This window comes from Leucoraja erinacea, chromosome 9 (genome assembly GCF_028641065.1).
Source record: "Leucoraja erinacea ecotype New England chromosome 9, Leri_hhj_1, whole genome shotgun sequence".
NCBI lineage: Eukaryota > Metazoa > Chordata > Chondrichthyes > Rajiformes > Rajidae > Leucoraja > Leucoraja erinaceus.
The window spans coordinates 47,013,066-47,035,443 of record NC_073385.1 but is presented as its reverse complement, the minus strand read 5'-3'; the positions used below and the strand labels follow the sequence as shown (position 1 = coordinate 47,035,443).

General features: G+C 41.7%; 1 protein-coding gene across 1 annotated transcript in view; it reads left to right on the top strand.

The window, feature by feature from the left end:
• Nucleotides 1–866: 866 nt before the first annotated feature.
• Nucleotides 867–22,378, top strand: part of katnbl1 (katanin p80 subunit B-like 1) — a 33,441-nt gene continuing 11,929 nt past the window's right edge. The window contains exons 1-7 of the mRNA XM_055640736.1: nucleotides 867–1,066; nucleotides 7,238–7,371; nucleotides 15,478–15,521; nucleotides 18,768–19,047; nucleotides 21,020–21,135; nucleotides 21,335–21,385; nucleotides 21,473–21,562. Coding sequence (XP_055496711.1) covers nucleotides 7,252–7,371; nucleotides 15,478–15,521; nucleotides 18,768–19,047; nucleotides 21,020–21,135; nucleotides 21,335–21,385; nucleotides 21,473–21,562 — 701 coding nt within the window. The 5' untranslated portion in view covers nucleotides 867–1,066; nucleotides 7,238–7,251. The remainder of the gene's footprint in view (nucleotides 1,067–7,237; nucleotides 7,372–15,477; nucleotides 15,522–18,767; nucleotides 19,048–21,019; nucleotides 21,136–21,334; nucleotides 21,386–21,472; nucleotides 21,563–22,378) is intronic.

The window sequence follows — 22,378 nt, the reverse complement described above, 5'->3', positions numbered from 1 at the left end:
AGGGAGAGTGGAACGATAGCACATTATAACGCGCAGCCGTCCCATTCCGACCAAAGATTATAGAGCAGAGCTCCTCTAGTATCTTTGATTGCGGCCGCCGCCACCGACCCCCCCGGCCCACCATTGCACCAAAGATGATAGCGCAGAGTTGTATAATATTTGATGCACCCTTCTTCACGGTGGGCTTGTGATCTTTGCTTGTGATGTCTTGACAATTCGAGGGATATAATGGGTAACAGCCGCCCATTCTTGGACTTGAATCTGAGCTCGAAAAATCTCCTGGTCACTGGACCTAATGTGTCCGCGGGCCATATTGTGGAGACCAATCCCTTACAAGAACAAAACCAAAAACGTACAGAAGTGTTAAAATTGTCTTTATTATTATGGTAAGTAAAGATCTATTAAAAATAAGTCTAATAACTTTCTAATGTACCGACAAACCTAGTTTCCCAATGGCCGTTGATGGGAGAACAGAAAATAACATTTTCACGACAGAATATCGACTGAAAATAATAAAAATATTTTCTCACCTTTCTTTTTTATTGGGGAACCTAAAGAATGACAGGTCGGGTCGTTTAGATTTACGATTAGAACAATTGATAGCAGAGCAGTGAGATGAACATTTAGATAAGGGCGCCATGACAGTGTGGGGGAAGCCCAATAAAATGCCTCAAAAAATGGCGTCCACGATCACACACGTGATACTACGCGTTTTTCGAGGAGTGGTCTATCTTGCTCCTCTAGGATCTTTGCCAATAAATGCCTCAAAAAATGGCGTCCACAATCACACACGTGATACTACGCGTTTTCGAGGAGTGGTCTATCTTGCTCCTCTAGGATCTTTGCGCCGGGTGGTGGCTCGGTCCTCCGAGCTGGAAGACCACGGCTATCCCGTGATGCTCCGGGCTCTTGTCAATGGCGCAGAGACGGGTTTGGCAGGCGGCGGTTCATTGACTGACTCTCATTAGCGAGCAACGACTGAGGGGCCCAGTGCAGGGCTGGAGGAGGAGGACTGGCACGGTTTCTATCCACTCGTAGCTCCGGCGAAACGCTGTAAAATGTTAGGGTGAGTGAATGTGTCTGCTGGTGCAAAGCCTGAGGCCTCCGTCTCGACCCATTGGGGATTGGCGACGCTGCCCTCAAATTCAATGTATTTGATCATCTTTATACACAAAGTGCATCGGTGTAAATCCTTGTTATCGATTAAAAAAAATAAATCATCGTTACAACCAAAGCTGGGATGTGGCGGCTGCGAAACCCTGAAAAGTTGTTTATTTTTAAAGCCAGGGACAAATCCCAATGATCCTGAAAGACCCGCCCTATCAACGGCAAATCTGCGGTCGTTTGAATCCATTTTGTTTGCATGCGGATTCCCGTGAGGGAACTTGTACAAAGGATGAAGTTGTCAAAGCAGGAAGCTTTTCTGTTATTTGACCACTATTCATCTATATGTATACGGAACTACTGAGGTATACAAATGTATTGTTTACAAAGCTGAATAGCATCTATACTTTGTTTTCTTTAAAAAAAAAAACTAAAACCAAACTGAGTATTTGAAGCTTGCATACATACATGTAAATTATTTATTGCAAACTCATTTCTTATGTGATTGGAAGTAGGATTGGACAAAAAATAAAATAGTTCTGGTTGCCCACCTATTGGAAGGATGTCCTTAAGCTAGAAAGCGTGCAGCAAAGATTCACGGGGATGACTGGGACTGGAAAGCTTCACTTTTAAGGAGATATTGGATAGGCTGGATCTTTTTATTCTTGTGCAAAAGGAAGTTAAGGGTGACCTTGTATACAAAATCATGAGGGGTGTAGACAATCATAGTCTTTTTCCCACGGTAGGGGAGCCTAAAACTAGAGGACATTTAATTAAGATGAAAGAGAAAAGACCTGACTTGGCAAATGTATGGAACAAGCTGCAGAGGCAAATACGGTTATAATGTTAAAAATACATTTAGATGGGTATATTGAAAGGAAAGGTTCCTAGACTGATCCCTAAACAACTACATTAGTTCATTCATCATTCATCTTCTCCCACCGAAAAGCCCCCCCCCCCCGGCGCCAGGTACTTTCTCCTACAACCGCAAGCGGTGTAACCTCTGTCACTATAACCTCCTCCCTCGTATCTATCCAGGGACACCAGGAGTCTTTCCAGGTGAGACGAAGACTCGTGTGCACTTCCTCTTGCCTTATCTGCTGCCAGTGTTTCTGATGTAGCCTCCTTTAAGTTGGTAAGACCCAGGTTTCGCTGAACATCTGCGCTTGGTCCAGCAAGGCCTTCCGGATATCCTGGTTGTTAATTCCACATCCCATTCCCATACTAATATTTCCGTCCAGGGTTGCCCCTGTTGCCAGAGTGAGGCCACATGCAAACTGGAGGAAAAGCACCTCGTATTCTGCTTGTGTAGATTACAAAACAATGGCATGAACGTTGAATTCTTTAATTTTAGGTAACTAACCAACTGTGCCCCCTTTTCTCCCACCCTCTTCTCTGGCACACCTGAGCCTGCATCCATTTCTCCCCTGCCTCCCTCTTTCCCCATAAATTCCTTCCTCTGGCTTCACTATTTGTAACACCTCTTTCCTTATCTCACACCTTTTGTCTTTTCACCTTTGGTCTGTATCCAACCATCTGCCTACCAAAAACTCACCTGTATCCACCTATCACTTTCCAGCCTTTGTCCTGCTCCTCTTCTCTTCCATCTTTCTTTCCCCCCTCCCCCCCCCCCCCCCCCCCCCCCCCCCCCCCCCAATCAGTCCCCCCCCCCCTGACCCCCCCCAATCAGTCTGAAGAAAGGTCCCTGACCGCTGATTTACTCCAGCATTGTCTTTTTATTCAAGCTTATAAATGTCAGCAGGATGAAAGAGTCTTCAGTCTTCTATATATCTCAGATTTTCCAATTTTTGATAATGCAAAAAGTAGATAATGTTGCATGTAAAAAATAGTCAGAGGGTACTGATCTGAAGTCAGGAGTTTTGGTGACGTTCTGCAAAGCTTCATTAATTCACAGAAAGTGCAGCCTGTGGCAGCATTTGGGTGTGCAGCTGCATTTTTCAAATCAGCAGCTTCCAATTTCACTGGTCCAATCCACAGTATGACAGGCAAACGTTCAGCTGATGTTGAATCCTCTCTTTAATTTTACATTGCCTGTTTGCACTGAATATTAATTTCTAATGGCAAATGGGCTAAGCCTACTTTGTCTTTGAGGTTCTGCTTTTTCAAAATATATGATTAATTATGTACTTTTTACTGAAATGTTACAATCAAATATATTATAAGCCAAAAAGGAAGTGTAACTACATATTAAAATTTGCATTACAAATTGAGAAGGCGATAAGATGTTGTTCAATCTGCAAAAATTGTCAGCTGTTTAAAAGCCAATAACAGTTTCAGCCATGACACCAATAGCAGTGCTTGCCCGGAGATTTTGCATTTAAGCCTCACTCAGAGATCTGAGCACATAATCTATGATACTTCCTATAGCATTGATGCACTACTATCCTGTGATCTTAAGCATTAACCCATCTGCCCCTTTGTTGGTGTTATATTTCCCTCAGCAATGAAAATTAAAAAAAAAACATTTGTTTGGTGCCTTTTACATTATGACGATGTTCCAAAGAGTCATCTGCACTCAAATTATTTCTGTTGTAGGAAGCATGGAGCCAATATGAACATAACAGCGTCAATGTAAAAATAGGCTTTGAATAGGGTTAAAAAGTAAATACTGATCAAATGTGTAGGGACACTTCTCATACAGTCACAGTCTTACAGTGTGGAAACAGGCCCTTCGGCCCAACTTGCCCACACCGGCCAACGTGTCCCATCTGCACGAGTCCCACATGCCTGTATTTGGCCCATATCCCTCTAAACCTGTCTTATCCACGTACCTGTCTAAATGTCTCTTAGACGTTGCTAAAGTACATGCTTCAAAGTCTATCAGAGAGCAGGCAATGTGTTAGTTTAACATCATATTGGAATATGACATCTTATCATGCTGTACCCCTGTGAAGTTGAGTGGATTGTAATCCTCAACTTTCTACCTTGGGGACAAAAATTGTATTAATTTAGCAGAGCTGACATTATTTACCTAATTTTCTTTCTCTGAAAGGATCTTTTTCTTTCCCTCGCTGTTACTGAACTCTAATAGGTGTGATGTATTTATTTCATTACACTGCCGCAGTTGGCATGTAAATTTTTATTTACATGTGAGCAGGCTATTAAAACCATGGATGAATCAACACCACTGATGGAGGAAAGGTTGATAGACATGTGAAAGAGAATAAGTGAACTGCAGATCAGTTGGGTAATGCAACAATTGTGAACCAACAAAGGCTCAATGGGCTGGATAACTTCCACATTGTGTCTCATCTCCGATTTTCTCACAATATGTATTGGTCTAAGCATTTATAATTTCAATATTTCTCACATTTATAATTACAATATTCCTCGCTGCTCAATCTGAGAATTTTCTAGAATATTTATTTTAAATATTCCTGAAAGATTCAATCCATTTTTGAAGTTTTAATATGTCTAAATAATTGATACTGATTTAAGATGACGGATGTCAAAGGTTATGGGGAGAAAGCAGGAGAATGGGGTTAGGAGGGAGAGATTGATCAGGCATGATTGAAAAGCGGAGTAGACTTGATGGGCCGAATGGCCTAATTCTACTCCTATTCCTTATGACCTTATGATGACTAAATATTTCAATTATTTTTAGATGTGGGATCTTCAAATTATTTGTGTTTTGAGAATTACTATTACTTACCTCACAATCGTCCTTTTCCATTTCCCAAACATGCACTGGTGAAAATTTTGCGTGGCGTTTTTATATCCACCTTTTCTGTTTTTTATTCTGAATTTCAGCATTGCATTTTTTTGCACCATTAGTGCGTGAAATCAGTGCTTAAATCTTGGTCTGTATATACAGTTGTCTTTTTTCAACTATTGATACAGTCGTTTGAAGTATTTAATATGCATTAAGAAAGATAAAAATATAGTGGTTAACTGATTTTGGCATTATTTTATTACATTGACATTTTAATTAAAGGAAAATGTACTGTTTTCTTTACACTCATATGTGGAGCAGCAGTATATTTATTTATATAACAGTTTGTTATCTGTTCTGTGGATGCCTGGAAATGGTTAGAAACAAAGTGAAGTACAACATTATAACTCTGGAAATTTTATGAAAAATTGTGGCAAAAAGTCCATGAATTGGAAAATGTTAATGAAAGGCAAGAGATTAATTGCCAGTGATTTGTGAAGCAAGTTATTCCCAAGAAAAAAATTATGTTAATTAGTGAGAAGCCCCCAGATGATATTTTTAAATACAAGGTTTTATGTGTGAGGAGCAGTTATTTATTTGATAAAATGCATGTTGAATTATGTATGTATAGATGAGTTGTGTATTATTTAGCAATTCACATGTTTGTTCCTACTTTAAAATGTTTACATTTTCATTCTGAATCTTATGGGCAGTTAAGACCAAAACAAATAGAGCATAGAGAAAGTAAACATGAGCTTGACGTAAGAATGGAGCGAGAACTGGTTGCCATTGTTGATTTCCTGGTATTTAATAACTAGTATTGCTAAGTTTATGGACCAGGACAAACATGCATGAATCTGGGACCAGCAGAATATGTCATCTGGAAGCCATATGTACTGAAAGAGAATTTGAGATACTGAGTGGCAGCAATGTGTAAAGAATTAGTTTAATTAAATATTTGTTAGATATCAATGGCATCCAATTCATCCTTGAATCTATAGTCATCCATTTCTTGAAAAACATCAAACCTTGTTTTTTTGTAGACACAAAATGCTGGAGTAACTCAGCCGGTGAGGCAGTATCTACGGAGAGAAGGAATGGGCGACGTTTCGGGTCAAGACCCTTCTTCAGACTGATATCAGGGGAGGGGGCGGGACAAAGATAGAATGGAGGCAGAGACCGTAGGACCAGTGGGAGAACTGAATGTAATCCTATTATATCCAGTTTTTATTCAGCATATCCTCCCAACATTTTTGTCACCTCCAACGGGATTCCACTGCTGGCCACATCTTCCTATCTCCACCCCTTTCTGCTTTCCGCAGAGACCGTTCCCTCGGAAACTCCCTGGTCAACTCGTCCCTTCCCACCCAAACCACACCTTCCCCAGGTACTTTCCTCTGCAACTGCAGGAGATGCAACACCTGTCCCTTTACCTGTCCCCCTCGACTCCATCCAAAGACCTAAACAGTCTTTCCAGGTGAGGAAGAGGTTCACTTGCACCTCCTCCAACCTCATCTACTGTATCTGCTGTTCCAGTTGTCAACTTCTCTACATCGGCAAGACCAAGTTCAGGCTTGGCGATCGTTTCGCTGAACACCTCAGCTCAGTCCGCCTGAACCTATCTGATCTCCCGGTGGCCCAGCACTTCAACTCCCCCTCCCATTCCCAATCTGACCTTTCTGTCCTGGGCTTCCTCCATTGTCAGAGTGAGGCCCAGCGCAAATTGGAGAAACAGCACCTCATATTTTGCTTGGGTATTACACCCCAGCGGTATGAATGCCCTTGCTTTCTCTCTCCTTCCCCTCCCAGTTCTTCTAATAATCTTACTGTCTCCGCCTAAATTCTATCTTTGTCCCGCCCCCCTCTTGCATCAGTCTGAAGAAGGGTCTCGACCCGAATCGACGCCCATTCCTTCTCTCCATAGATGCTGCCGCACCCGCTGAGTTACCCCAGCATTTTGAGTCTACCTTCGATTTTCCCAGCTTCGGCAGTTCTTTCTTACACAAGCCTTGTCTATTCATCTCTTTCATGAAAATCCCTGGACCAGCTGCATCTACTGACTGAGGAACTTAATGCAGCCTATTTTTCTGTGCTTGTTGATCTAGTCTTGCTCACAGGGCTGAAGTTGAAGATGGCTACTTTCTCTTTTCTTTCTATAAACACTGTAAATATAAAGCCAGTTGAGTTTACAAACTGCATGTATTAATAGTGATGAATGACACAAATAAGTCCAGCCAGGGCGCTTCATGTGATTTGGGGTACCATAGCCAAAACAACCATCTGAGTCAGTAGAAAAAAGCTGAATATCTTAGGAACAATGATCACAGAAGAGAAAGAAATCGAGTAAAGTTGATTTGTGCACAATAGACAAGCTAAGTCGTTTGCTAATTGTGTTTAACTTTTCTGAGAATTAGTTAAAGGAATGAGCATATTATATTTTCTCATCTGTTTTCAACCTAGGATTGAAAGTTATTATGGCATCTAGACTTCAAAATGGCAGGCAAGGTGTATTATTTGCTGTGGAAGATGAGCTTATTGCAAAGAAGCAACTTGGTAAAAGAATGCATTCTGATTACAGTGAGATAATGAAAAAGGTGAGCAAAAAAAAAGAATAAAACTGCACAATATTACATAATGTATTGTGAAAATTCTCCATTTGATTATTGTTACCATTGTCCTTGCTCCATTGTGTCTAGTACATCAAGCTGGCCTTTTCATCATTGTTTTCATAACCAATGTTGAGATATATCCTGCGGATTCCTCTTTATTCTATTTCCAGATTTATACGTTAGTTTTTCTTCAGGCCTCATAAATTTTCAGGCAGCATAAGCTCAACTCTTCTCCAGCTTCAAATGTAACAACAATTTTGCTGACAATAGTGACCTATCATGAACATCTAGTCTATAAAAATCGCAAGTGGGAATGACAATAGGTGCTGGAGTAGGCCTTTCAGCCCTTCGAGTCAGCACCACCATTCACTGTGATCATGGCTGATCATCCACAATCAGTACCCCATTCCTGCCTTCTCCCCATATCCCCTGACTCTGCTATCTTTAAGAGCTCTATCTAACTCTCTTGAAAGCATCCAGAGAATTGGCCTCCACTGCCTTCTGAGGCAGATAATTCCACAGATTCACAACTCTCCGTGTGAAAAAGTTTATCTTCATCTTTGATCTAAATAGCCTACCCGTTATTCTTAAATTGTGGCCCATGGTTCTGGACTCCCCCAACATCGGGAACATGTTTCCTGCGTCTACTGTGTCCAATCCCTTAATAATCATATGTTTCAATAAGGTGTCCTCTCATCCTTCTAAATTCCAGTGTATACAAGCCCAGTCGCTCCATTCTTTCAACATATGACAGTCCCGTCATCCCGGGAATTAACCTCGTAAACCTACGCTGCACTCCCTCAAAAGCAAGAATGTCCTTCCTCAAATTTGTAGACCAAAACTGCACACAATACTCCAGGTGTGGTCTCACTAGGGCCCTGTACTACTGTAGAAGGACCGCTTTGCTCCTATACTCAACTCCTCTTGTTATGAAGGCCAACATTAGCTTTCTTCGCTGCCTGCTGTACCTGCACGCTTACTTTCCCAGTCTACATTATGTATGTATAGTAATGTTTTGTGCTTCCACATTTGTCCTTGACTTTTATTTCCTTATATCATTTCACTTGTAACTGCGCCAAAATATCAATGACTTCTGTATTTGCAAGATCTTGATTTTTTTTCTCTCCGGCATTATGTTGTTTATGAGAATTGATTTGTATGCACTAGAAAAGAAAAAGAACTTTGATAAAGTAGCTCCAAATTCAAATAAGGTGCCGCATAAGCAAATTAGAAGTGAGGTCAAATAAATCATATATTTTGTCTGTGTAGTCAAAAAAAGGAAAATTGTTAGTGGTTTAGTTTATGATTTTAGAAAGAATCTTGTTTCAGGAATTGCTCTCGAGGTTGAAAAGTTGCTAAATGTTGGTGCTATTTAAGAAGGACAAGACTAAGTGGAGACCCGTTGGGTCTGCTCCCCCAACACAATATTCCACCACTCGCCCGTTCCCCCAACGCAATATTCCACCACTCACACATAGCCCCCAACTGCGCAGGCGCAGCTCATTTCCCCTCATCGCCAGAACTCCCTCCCCCTCCCTCTTCTTTCCCCTCTCCTCCTCCCCTCACCCAATTCCTCCATCACATCTCCTTTCCACTACTCTGTCACTCCCTCCCTCCATAACTCCCCTCCGTACCCCCCTCCTATCCCTTTATCCCTTCCCCACTCCTCACCTCCCCTATCCCCCTCCACTATCCCTCCTCACCACCCCCACTGCCCTCCTCTCCCTCTATTCCCCCCTCCTCCCCCACCAGACATGAGACAGGAAAAAAGAGGAAGATATAGATTTCTCTGTGGATTTTGAAATTCGGCAAGGCCCCTATCGTCGCGAGGCCTCACCGCTGCGGTCTAAATGCATCCTGGATCGCCGCATAGAATCCCGGCTTGGGCCTCGCGGGTAGAAGCCCGGGTCGGACGAAGCGGCCGATGGCGCCCGCGGCTGGGCACCACGGAGACCGTGAAGTGGGCTTGGCCGCCTGCTCGGCATCACGGAGGCATCCGCAGACGCAGCTCCAGCCGTTATATATTCTCAGTTTTATATTCTCCTCGCCGTGCAAGGCGGGTGCCACCCGTGACTGATAGCGGACCCGGCCAATCAATGTGGCGATGGTGCCGGAAGGGTTGTCACTGTTCCGGCGACTGACGGGACAGGAGACCAATCTGCATGGCGGCAACTGACAGGAGAGGAGACGAGACCAATCTGCGCATGCGCAGTTTTTACGATTTTTAACCTTTTAACTTTTAAAATATACCATCGATCGAAACAAAACTTGTTGCCCTTCTAGCACTGGAGAATGCGAGTAGAATTCATCTGATTTAAAGTTTGATTTACAGGATAAATCACATACAACTAATCAAGTTGTATACTTTGAAGCTGGAAATAATGTAGTTTTATAAGAGATCTCTGGATGTTAATTGTGAAATTGCGGGTAATGTTTTGACATGGATAAGGAGTTAAGAGGGACAAGAAGTATAATGAGTATATATACACTATCTAGTGACTAATTCATATTGGTCTACACTATATATACACACAATCTAATAATAACTAATTAATATTGGCCTACAGTGTTCTACTTTGGGGCTTCCCTGCGTACTATATTTATTAGTGATGTGGATGATGGAATTAACAGCCGTTAACTTACTTGTTTGGTCGAGCAAGTAATGTAGAATGTGACAGAATGGTAAAGGAACATTGATAGATCAATGATTTTTTTTTTAAACAATTAATGGTGGCATTCAATCATTGTCCAAAATGGCAAAAGAATAAATCAGGGAAGGTAGTGCATCCGTGGATAACAAGGGAAATTGGGGATAGTATCAAAACAAAAGATGAAGCGTACAAATTATCCAGAAAAAGTAGCCTACCAGAGGACTGGGGGAAATTCAGAGTCCAGCAGAGGAGGACAAAAGGCTTAATTAGGAAAGGGAAAATCGATTATGAAAGAAAACTGGCAGGGAACATAAAAACTGACTGCAAATGTTTTTATAGATATGTGAAGAGGAAAAAATTAGTTAAAACAAATGTAGGTCCCTTGCAGTCAGAAACGGGCGAATTGATCATGGGGAACAAGGACATGGCAGACCAATTGAATAACTACTTTGGTTCTGTCTTCACTAAGGAAGACATAAATAATCTGCCGGAAATAGCAAGGGACTGGGGGTTAAATGAGATGGAGGAACTGAGTGAAATCCAGGTTAGCCGGGAAGTGGTGTTAGGGAAATTGAATGGATTAAAGGCCGATAAATCCCCAGGGCCAGATATGTTGCATCCCAGAGTACTTAAGGAAGTAGCCGCAGAAATAGTGGATGCATTAGTGATAATTTTTCAAAACTCTTTAGATTCTGCAGTAGTTCCTGAGGACTGGAGGGTAGCTAATGTAACCCCACTTTTTAAAAAGGGAGGGAGAGAGAAAACGGGGAATTACAGACCAGTTGGTCTAACATCGGTGGTGGGGAAAATTCTGGAGTCAGTTATTAAAGATGGGATAGCAGCACATTTGGAAAGTGGTGAATTCATTGGACAAAGTCAGCATGGATTTATGAAAGGTAAATCATGTCTGACGAATCTTCTAGAATTTTTCGAGGATATATCTAGTAGTGTGGACAAGGGAGAACCAGTGGATGTTTTATATCTGGACTTTCAGAAGGCTTTTGACAAGGTCCCACATAAGAGATTAGTATACAAACTTAAAGCACACGGTATTAAGGGTTCTGTATTGATGTGGATAGAGAACTGGCTGGCAGACAGGAAGCAAAGAGTAGGAGTAAACTGGTCCTTTTCACAAAGGCAGGCAGTGACTAGTGGGGTACCGCAAGGCTCAGTGCTGGGACCCCAGCTATTTACAATATATATTAATGATTTGGACGAGGGAATTGAATGCAACATCTCCAAGTTTGCAGATGACACAAAGCTGGGGAGCAGTGTTAGCTGTGTGGAGCATGCTAGGAGGCTGCAAGGTGACTTGGATAGGCTGGGTGAGTGGGCAAATGTATGGCAGATGCAGTATAATGTGGATAAATGTGAGGTTATCCACTTTGGTGGCAAAAACAGGAAAGTAGACTATTATCTGAATGGTGGCCGATTAGGAAAGGGAGAGATGCAACGAGACCTGGGTGTCATGGTACACCAGTCATTAAAAGTAGGCATGCAGGTGCAGCAGGCAGTGAAGAAGGCAAATGGTATGTTAGCATTCATAGCAAAAGGATTTGAGTATAGGAGCAGGGTGGTTCTACTGCAGTTGTACAGGGTCTTGGTGAGACCACACCTGGAGTATTGCATACAGTTTTGGTCTCCTAATCTGAGGAAAGACATTCTTGCCATAGAGGGAGTACAGAGAAGGTTCACCAGACTGATTCCTGGGATGTCAGGACTTTCATATGAAGAAAGACTGGATAGACTTGGTTTGTACTCGCTAGAATTTAGAAGATTGAGGGGGGATCTTATAGAAACGTACAAAATTCTTAAGGGGTTGGACAGGCTAGATGCAGGAAGATTGTTCCTGATGTTGGGGAAGTCCAGAACAAGGGGTCACAGTTTAAGGATAAGGGGAAAATCTTTTAGGACCGAGACGAGGAAAACATTTTTCACACAGAGTGGTGAATCTGTGGAATTCTCTGCCACAGAAGGTAGTTGAGGCCAGTTCATTGGCTATATTTAATAGGGAGTTAGATGTGGCCTTTGTGGCTAAAGGGATCAGGGGCATGGAGAGAAGGCAGGGATGGGATACTGAGTTGGATGATCAGCCATGATCATATTGAATGACGGTGCAGGCTCGAAGGGCCAAATGGCCTACTTCTGCACCTATTTTCTATGTTTCTATGACAGCAGAAATTCTATCCTCGGGGATAGAATACTCCGACTTGGCGGCGGCTCAGTTAGCGGACGATGAGATGCCGGCGTACCGCACCGCGATCTCTGGCTTGGTGCTTGAGGATGTACCGTTGAGTTCCTCGGGCTCCATTCTCTGTGACGTATCCACGGGTTAGCTGAGGCCTATCGTTCTGGCTCAACGGTCGCTATGGTGGCCGCAAGGTTTATGTGGCACGGACTTCGGAAGCAGGTCGCTCGTTGGCCCCGGGTGTGCAACCCGTGCCAGACATCAAATGTGCATAGACACGTCCGGGCGCCCATTCAAGACTTTGTAGTGCCACGCCGGCGGTTTGATCACATATACCTGGACATCGTGGGGCCGCTACCTCAGTCCCAAGGAGTTTCACACCTGCTTACGGTGGTCGACCGTTTTACTCGGTGGCCGGAGGCCATCCCACTCGCGGACACTTCAACGCAGCCGTGTGCTCGTACCCTCGTAGCAGCCTGGATTGCTCGCTTTGGGGTTCCACTGCACATCACAATACACCGGGGCGCCCAGTTTACATCTGAACTGTGGTCCGCCAGGGCCCGTCTGTTGGGGACGCAGCTCCACCACACGACAGCGTACCATCCCCAATCAAATGGGTTGGTGGAGCGGTTCCACCGTTGTCTGAAGGTCGCCCTGAGGGCTCGTCACACAGGCCCTGGGAGGATGAACGAGTTGCCGTGGGTCCTGTTAGGGATTCGGACGGCCCCCAAGGAGGATCTGTCAACGTCCTCCGTGGAGTTGGTATATGGTGCTCCGCTCACAGTCCCCGGGGAGTTTGTCCCTGCTGCTGATGGGTCCCAGGAACCCCCGTCATCGGTGCTGATCCGCTTGCGGGAGAGGGTCGGCGTCCTATCTCCCATCACAATGTCGCGTCATGAAGTGGGCCCTTCCCATGTGCCACTGCCACTGATGGGCTGAACGTACGTTTTTCTTCGCCGTGACTCCCACGACACCCTTGCAGCGCCCGTATGAAGGTCCCTTTTGCGTGCAGCAGCACGGCCCTACTACATTCAATCGACCTAGCAGACCAGCATGAAATGGTGTCTGTGGCTCGTTTGAAACCGGCCCACTTGGACCTGAGGGAGCCAGTCCATGTGGCGCAACCTCCCCGTTGCGGGCGTCCGCCGTCCTGGGCTCCCGCTCGGGCCGCCTCGTGCGATGTCCTGTGCTTCTGGTTCTGGGGGGGTCATGTGGCGGCTCCTGATAGCAATCCAAGGTCACGACGAACCATCGGCTCTAGAGGGCGGCGTCGTGGTGGGGGAGGCGCGGGTCTGTATTAGAAAAAAGTTATATTGCTATGGAAAACTGAGAAGTCCTACGTGTTATGAAAACAATATTTTACAAACACTGAAATTTTCATTCGTGTTGCATATATTCGTGTTGGATGTATTGTTTAAAGATTATTCTCATTATTAGGGTCACAAAGGACTGGCACCAAGAAATTCATTAAGAAAAACTTTGAGAGATAATATCATTGCAAAATTAAAGTCCTCCAAAGTGAACATTAATAACTAATGAAAGCACATATTTTGAGATTTAGTCTCAGAGTGATACAGTGTGGAAACAGGCCCTGCGGCCCAACTCGCCCACACCGGCTACACTCGTCCCACTTGCCTGCGCTTGGTCCATATCCTTCCAAACCTATCCTATCCATGTATCAGTCTATTTCTTAAACAATGGGATTGTCCCAGCCTCAACTACCTCCTCTGGCAGCTTGTTCCATACACCCATTACCTTTTGTGCGAAAAAGTTACTCCTCAGATTCCTATTAAATCTTTTCCCCTTCACCTTGAGCCTATGTCATCTGGTCCTCGATTCCCCTACTCTGGGCAAAAGACTCTGCATCTACCTGAACTATTCCTCTCTTGATTTTGTATACCTCTGTAAGACATTCCCTCAACCTCTCCCTATAGCTCACACTCTCTAGTCCTGGCAACATCCTCGTAAATCTTTTCTGAACCCTTTCAAGCTTGACAATATCTTTCCTATAACATGTTGTCCGGAACTGAACACAATATTCTAAATGCTGTCTCACCAACGTCTTATACAACTGCAACACGACCTCCCAACTTCTATACTCAATACTCTGACTGATGAAGGCCAAAGTGCCAAAAGCCTTTTTGTCCACCTTTTGATCAAGTACTAATTTTTCTCTACAACTGCGAATAAAGCTGTAGAAATAGTTTTTTTTTTTGGGGGCGGGGGGGTGGGGGGGGGTGATTTTTACAATTATGCAAAGAAAAAGCTGAGTTATCCTACACTTCTCCAAACAGCAGTCTAGCAATTGACAGCAACAGGAATCATCTGCTATTTCTTTACTGAATTGCATCATAGGATGGCTATGGTTCTCGACTGCACATATTCTTTAATCTGATCGTTGTGCTGAAGTGGGACATACATTACCTTTAAGGGTAATATTTACTTATAATACCAATACGAATCCAAACATTAAAAAAACCTTTGTTTAACAAATGCAAATCAATCATTTGTTACAATGTTAAATCCATTAAATTATCTATAAAGTTGAAGCAAGGAGCAAGTGTTTGCCAAATATTCTCTCAATATAATTTCATGGCAAGAGAAATAGCTTGGGAAACTCATTCAATATCATTGTTCTCTTCCCCATTAACAATGTCGAATTATACGGTTGTGGCGGGGACTGGCAGGAGTCCAGCCAAAAACTAGTCGGACACAAATGTGTGCTCTAGACGTGTTTATTCTTCTGCATGCAGCTCCCTACTCCTCAGCCCATGTCAGCTGAGGAGTAGGGAGCTGCATGCAGAAGAATAAACACGTTTTTAAAAAAAAATCATATTTTGAAATTCTCACACCTATTCATGGATTCATATTGGCGAGTTGGGCCGAAGGGTCTGTTTCCACACTGTATCACTGAGACTAAATCTCAAAATATGTGCTTTCATTAGTTATTAATGTTCACTTTGGAGGACTTTAATTTTGCAATGATATTATTTCCAAAGCTTTTCTTAATGAATTTCTTGGTGCCAGTCCTTTGTGACCCTAATAATGAGAATAATCTTTAAACAATAAATCCAACACGAATATATGCAACACGAATGAAAATTTCAGTGTTTGTAAAATATTGTTTTCATAGCACGTAGGACTTCCCAGTTTTCCATAGCAATATAACTTTTTTCTAATACAGATCCAAAAACATAACCAATACTATTTTCTCAATCTGTATTTTCATAATGTCTTTGTTTTTTATTCCAGGTTAAGCTGTCGGAATGTAAAGAGGCGAATCCTGAGATTAATAGGTAAAAAAAAAATCTAATTTAACTCGTCCATTTGATGATCCTAGTCTTGATTACTAAGACACTAAAAAAATGCTGTCTGTAATTTGTCATGTAAAGGACAAAATATCTTCTCAAAATCGTCATTTTATTTGTCATGTAACGGGCAAAATATTTTCTCAAAATCATAATTTTATATCATTTTCAATTATATTATAAATTTATTATAAATAGGACAAATTTCGGTACATTTTCTGGTGTAAAAGACACTGTCTATATTTTGCTGTTGTCCCATTTTAATTAATCTGCAACCGTTCCGAACTAAAGTAATAATAAAAGTAATTTGTCAATCTGGAGAAGAAGATGGACTTGCAGTTCTGATAGAAAGCTACAGTGAAGGAAGCGACAGCTGAGAGTAGCTATTTTGTAGGATGGAGGTGGAGGGTGGTGCAGGGCCGGGGATTGGTATCCTATTCCTCATCACCTCAACTGCCTTTCAAAAATCTTTAAAATCCTGTTAATTATGTCAATTCCAGTCAACCCCCACCATAGGTTCCATTCAAGTTAGTTCCAACTTTTTACTTGCTGCTACTCAATTATAATCAATGGGCAATAGCAAATGCAGATAGATGTTCATGTCTCTTAACAATTGTGGGCAATCGCTCTACACATTTATTCCACATTCAGATGATCTGGGGCTCCTCTGCTTCATCCCAGACCAGTTCCCTTTCACAAACACCAGGCATGATATTCTTACGATTTAAATCGGAATTTCAATTTTTAATTTATTTTTTTGCCGTCCAATCGGCCGCTGTCGCTAAGGGCGTCGAGTCCAATCGCATAATGCGCTCTGTATCGGTCACTTGGTAGCCAATCAACCACCGTCTCTAAGAGGGTTACGTCCGATCACCAACCAGCTTCCTTTAAAATCTGCTTTGGCCTATATTTCTCCAATCAGTCGCTGTCTCCAAGGGCATTACGTCCAATCACATAATGCACTGATCACTCAGCGGCCAATCAGACGCAGTCTCCGAGGGGCATTGCGACCAATCACCGATCAGCTTCCCTGACTGAAGCAGAAGATGGCTGCAGAAGCCAAGAGACAAGAACATGTTAGTAGCCCAACAGGCAAGAAAGAAGCACAGGGAAGCCATGTTGAGCAAGCTTACAAAAAGAGGAAGCGAAACTAGAGTTTAGGTAATGTTACTTGTCATAAGTTTATCAATCGCTTTTCCTGTGCAGTTTGCACACAATACGAGACAGACATTTCAGGTAACATTTTTTGGTAAAGATTTTTTTTAGCTGTATGAAGTCATTTATTTCATGAAATATTTATCTTTTGGGGGTTATTTTATTGGTTATGTGTTAGAAAATTTCTAAGCTTCTGTTATGTAAACTACCTGCATTGATGCCTGGAACCCGCCGGGGGCCTAGCCGACCTCCTGGACACCCGGCCAATACTTCCTACTTTTTTTCTGGAGGTGAATATCATGCCTGGAACACGTCCATTTGTCTGCCTGCACTTGTTTTCACATGAAACAACTTATCCTACAACCTAATATATCTTTTCCATATATCTGGATCAAAGATGCAGCTATGGACACTCGCATGGATTCAAGCCACCTGTCTTTTTGTGGGGCACGCGGAACAGTTTTTGTTTCAGATCCACTACTTGAGACCCATTCCCAAACTCTTTTCAGTCATTGATGATTAAATGGGTGCTTTTTCCTGCAGAAAGCAAACGCAATGTTAGCATTTATTTCGAGAGAGCTTGTATACAAAAACAGGGATGTAGTGTTGAGGCTCTATAAGGCGCTGGTCAGGCCACATTTAGAACATTGTGAGCAATTCTGGGCACCATATCTGAGGAAGGATGTGCTGGCTCTGAAGATGGTGCAGAGGAGGTTTACAAGAATGATCTCAGTAATGAGTAGGTTAACATATGATGAGTGTTTGACGGCACTGGTCCTATACTTGCTGGAGTTTAGAAGAATGATGGGGGACCCAGAATAGTGAAAGGCTTGGAGTGGATGTGGAGAGGACATTTTCACTAGTGGAGAGGACATTTCCACTAGTGGGAGAGTCTAGGACTAGAGGTCATAGCCTCAGAATTAAAGGATGTTCTTTTAGGAAAGAGATGAGAAGGAATTTCTTTAGTCAGAAGTTGGTGAATTTGGAATTATTTTGCCACAGAAGGCTGTGGAAGCGAAGTCTGGATATATTTAAGGCAGAGATAGATAGATTCTTAATTAGTACGGGTGTCAGAGGTTATAGGGAGAAGGCAGGAGAAGGGTTAGGGGGGAGAGATAGATCACCCATGATTGAATGGCGGAGTAGACTTGATGAGCCAAATGACCCAATTCTGCTCTTATTTCATGATCTTATGAGTTATACAGAACTCAAATTGCATTACTTTTGCAGCAATATTCACTCTGCTGTTACCTTTACAAAGTCCATCTCTGACGCATCCCTTTCCTTTCTGAATCCTTCCATCTCCATTTCAAGGGATTGACTACAATTCACTACAGGCCCAAAGACTCTCACACCTATCCTGATTTTGCTTCCTTCTAGCATGCCTCCTGTAAGGACTCCCAGTTCCTGCTTCTCTGTCATATTTGCTCCGATGATGAGACATTTGCAAACGTGCTGGTTCTGTCAGAGTAGCAGAGCCAAACTTTTGACTTTTGCTCTTGCCACAGGTGCTGCATAATCTCTTGCGTTTTCCAGAATTTTTTCTTTTTATTTGAAAGTGTGTCCCATTGTATTCTTTTTCCACTTGCTAAACATTATTGGCTGCTTTTGGACAATCTCCGTTGTATTGATAATTGAGTGACATAAAGACACGTAGAGTACAAAGTCAACATAATAAATCTGTTACAAGGTTCACCTCAAAGCTCAGTAACAGAAATAAACCCAATGAACTAAAACCATTTATGCTGCTGCACACTTTATATGTGTGATCAACAAATTTAGAACTTAATGTGAAGTTTAATGCTTTGTATTGAAGCATGTATTGATAGGTGTTCAAATATAAACAGAAGCACCTGAAGTGCATCCACTGTGACCAAATAATAACATCTCAAGGATCTCCAGTTCTGTTCATGTTCATTAGAACTGGGCAGTGAGATTCTGTTCCTTTTTTAGTTCAAAAAAGAAAAAGGCTACAATGGAAACGTCTATCATGCATTTCTTTGTTTGTTTTAGTGAATATCCTTTCCTGGAATTTGGAGACTGATGTAATCTTCAGAGCTGCTGTGTTTGTCTCCACAGATCATCCACTGAACAAGCAGAGAAAACCTTTCCTAAAACAGCCAAAGCAGTGTGCGCTAAAAAGAAAACCAGACGTCGAATCCAAAGAAACGTGGGCAACAAAAAGCAGCGTCCACGTGTTTGGAGCTGTGACATGGCAAATAAAGAAAATGAAGTTGTTTGTTCAGGCACTGTACCTAAAGTGTATAATGACAATCGCAACTCACAGCTGAACTCCAGTGAATTTTCAGTTTCACAGACTGACAGTGCTTCTGTCACAAATGCTGATTACTTTGCACAGGTAGGGATGTGAACGTTTCCCCCACTTATGTTGTGATATATTTAGAGTTGTACAGCACGGAAACGGGCCCTTCGGCATAACTTGCCCATGCCGACCAAGATGACCCATCTACGCGGAATTCACCTGCTCGCGTTTGGCCCATATCCCTGTAAACCTTTCCTATGTACCTATCAAATGTTTTTCAAATTATGTTCTCGTACCTGCCTCAAATAGCTACTCTGTCGGCTCTTTCCATATTCCCACCACCCTTGGTGAAATATATGTTCCTCAGGGTTCCTATTAACTGTTTCCCCTATCACCTTAAACCTTCATTCTGGTTCCCTTACTCTGGGTAAAAGGCTCTGTGCATTCACCCTATCTATTCCACTCATGAACGTATACACCTCTATCGGATCACATGTCACCCTTCTGTGCTCCAAGTAATAAAGTCCTTGCCTGCCTAATCTTCTCCCCATAGCTCAGGCCTTCAAGTCCTGGCAACATCCTCTTAAATCTTCTCTGCATTTTCCAGCTTAATGGCATTTTTCCTTTAGCAGGGTGACCAAAACGGAACACATTTCTGAGTTTTTATTTATACCTTTTTTCATTGAACAAGTGTTTGAGTGGGGAAACCTAATTAGTAGTTTAAATTATATCCTGTATGGGCATCAAACATGTATCAGTCATGAAATGAGTTGCAATCATAGAATCTTTGAACAATGCAGCCTTGTCACATCAGCATGTACCAACTCTTTGTAAAAGTGTCTGCTCAGTCCCATTACCCACTTTATTGGAAACCCACAGAGATGTTTTCAAATAATTATCCAACTTTTGTTTATGAAGTTGTTATTGAATCTACTCCTAACATTTTATGTAAAGCATTCCACTGTGTATAAAGGGAAATAAAACATCCCCACATCCCACCTCTGGCTCTTATCAGTTCCATTAAATCTGGGCTATCTGCTTACTGACAATACTGCCATTTACTAGCGGCTTGATTGCAATCATGAATAGTATTTTCTTTGATTGGATAGCACACAAACAAATGCTATTCATTGTACCTCGGTACTTAGAAACATAGAAAATGGGTGCAGGAGTAGGCCATTCGGCCCTTCGAGCTTGCATTTTCTCATCTCGGTCCTAAAGGACTTCCCTCTTATCCTTAAACTGTGACCCCTAGTTCTGGACTTCCCCAACATCGGGAATAATCTTGTGACAATAAGAAACTAAACTACAAATAGAGAACAGCAAATAATTTAATGTATACAAAAATAATTATTTAAACCTGAATTACCCACCTCTGGTGATTTGCTCAGTAAATTCAATGCATGGTGTGAAGCAAACAAAACAGGTCTATGTTTGAACATTGGTTGATGTCAAGGTCACTAATCCAGCCCACCACTTTGGGCTACTGTTTTCAGTGGAACAATGGGACAGCTCTTGAATTGTTAAGAAGATAAAGTTTGTTGTGAAATGCCGTGAAAATGTTTGTTGAATGGATTAAAATGAGAGATATATTGAGCTGCTTGGTAAACTCGCCCTGAATTGGGGATTTTAGTAATGTGAATTGCAATTTATAAACATAAATACTTAAAACTGTAATCGATTTTTAAATAAACCTTTAACAAAGTAATGCTTTGTGATATATTTGGGTTTTTGCTTAAGAATATCTGACTGTTTTAATCTTCAAGCTTCCTGAAATGTTAATTTAAATTATGCTATCTTCTGATTTGCTATCTAAGAGAATTCTTTTGTGCTGCCTGGTGACAGTCAAAAATCATCTTGTTTTAGCATCCAATAAGAAAACAAAATGTTTAAACAAGAAGAAATTTTCACCACTGTGATTGTTATATCTTTGTGGGGAGCTTTCTTCAAGGTCATCTTAAAGTGTTGTAACTTTACCACTGGATACAAATTCTGGGACAAAAATGCAAAATTTGACATTTTTCTGCTTAATTCTCAATATTGATGTTTGATTCTGTTAATACTCCAGATTTCCAAGGATCATGCTACTATGACACAAGTGCTATTTGGCAGAAACCTAAGACTTAGTGTGGCCCTGACTTTCTGGCAAAAAAGTGCAAGTGAGCTGGTGGCTTATTTGGTCAGGTAATTGTAATTCATTATGTTTTATCTTTAGCATTGTGGTTGATTTCCTCTCCATAATACAAATTTATAATTACACAGGAAAGCATTATTATGCATGAATTCAGTATATTAGAATTGTTGGGAATAGTGTACTTTGTCATCCAAATGTTCTAGTCCTTTTGTATTAGTATTTGACATGGTATCTTTCTGTTGCCTGTAGGATACAGGACACTGCTGTTGTTGCAGATTGTCTACCTGTACTTACCAAGAGGTAAATTTTGACATTCCTTATTTCGTTTTTGCCATTAAGATGCTTGTGGATTTGTTAACTAATTTTTATTTATTTTTTTCATTGTAGTCTGGAAGAAGAGAAAGAAAGAATCTCCATAGGTTGTTGTGTTGATCTATTACCATTAGTGCAAGAATTATTAAGAAGCAGGTTTGAAGAGTAAGTACAACTGAAATTGCAGAAAACGGCTTTACCCTGCATTTGTTACATCTTTGGGTTGGGAATTGGTAAACTAAAGGAGAGATCACAACGGTAATAATGCCAGTTTGCAAAGCTGTCTGTTTTACTTCGACATGTTTTTCAATACCTAGCTGAAAGGGTTTTTGGAAAGAAATAAGATCTGACAATTTTGTTCATTCTTTGCTGACACCTCAATCAATGAATTATGACGAGTTTATTTGTAACTAATTCTTAATAATACATTATAATGTTTATTTTAAGATTTAGGATGGATCTCTTGCCATTTCATTCATAAAATGTGTATGCACCTGATGCAATGTGCATGATTGCTTGATATCTGTTGGGATTACTTTAATACCAGGAACTGGGTTTGTTAAGGCTATTCAGGGCTCTCACTTAACATTTTTTCTCTGTTGCTAGTCGGGCAACCTAGGCAGATTTTTAGGCTGCCAAATGACAGTTTAGGTGGTCATTTAAGACGGCTTGCATGACGCGTGCGATAATGTGCTCGGACAAAGTGCCTAGTTACCAGTCGGAATTATGCTCAATGAAGCATTCGCATATTATTTCTGCTTCAAATAAAGTCACAAACTAAACATATTCACCAATCAAGACATGATATATACCACAATGACATGCAACAAAATTACAATACAGTATTTCAACTCTTTTTACATGTTGCAATGAATGCAATTTCTATTATTTCTTTCCACTTCCAAGCAAAAATGTGGTTGGATTATTCAGCGTATGATCACCCTCAGTGAGACCAAGCGCGGGCTTGGCGATCTTAGCACA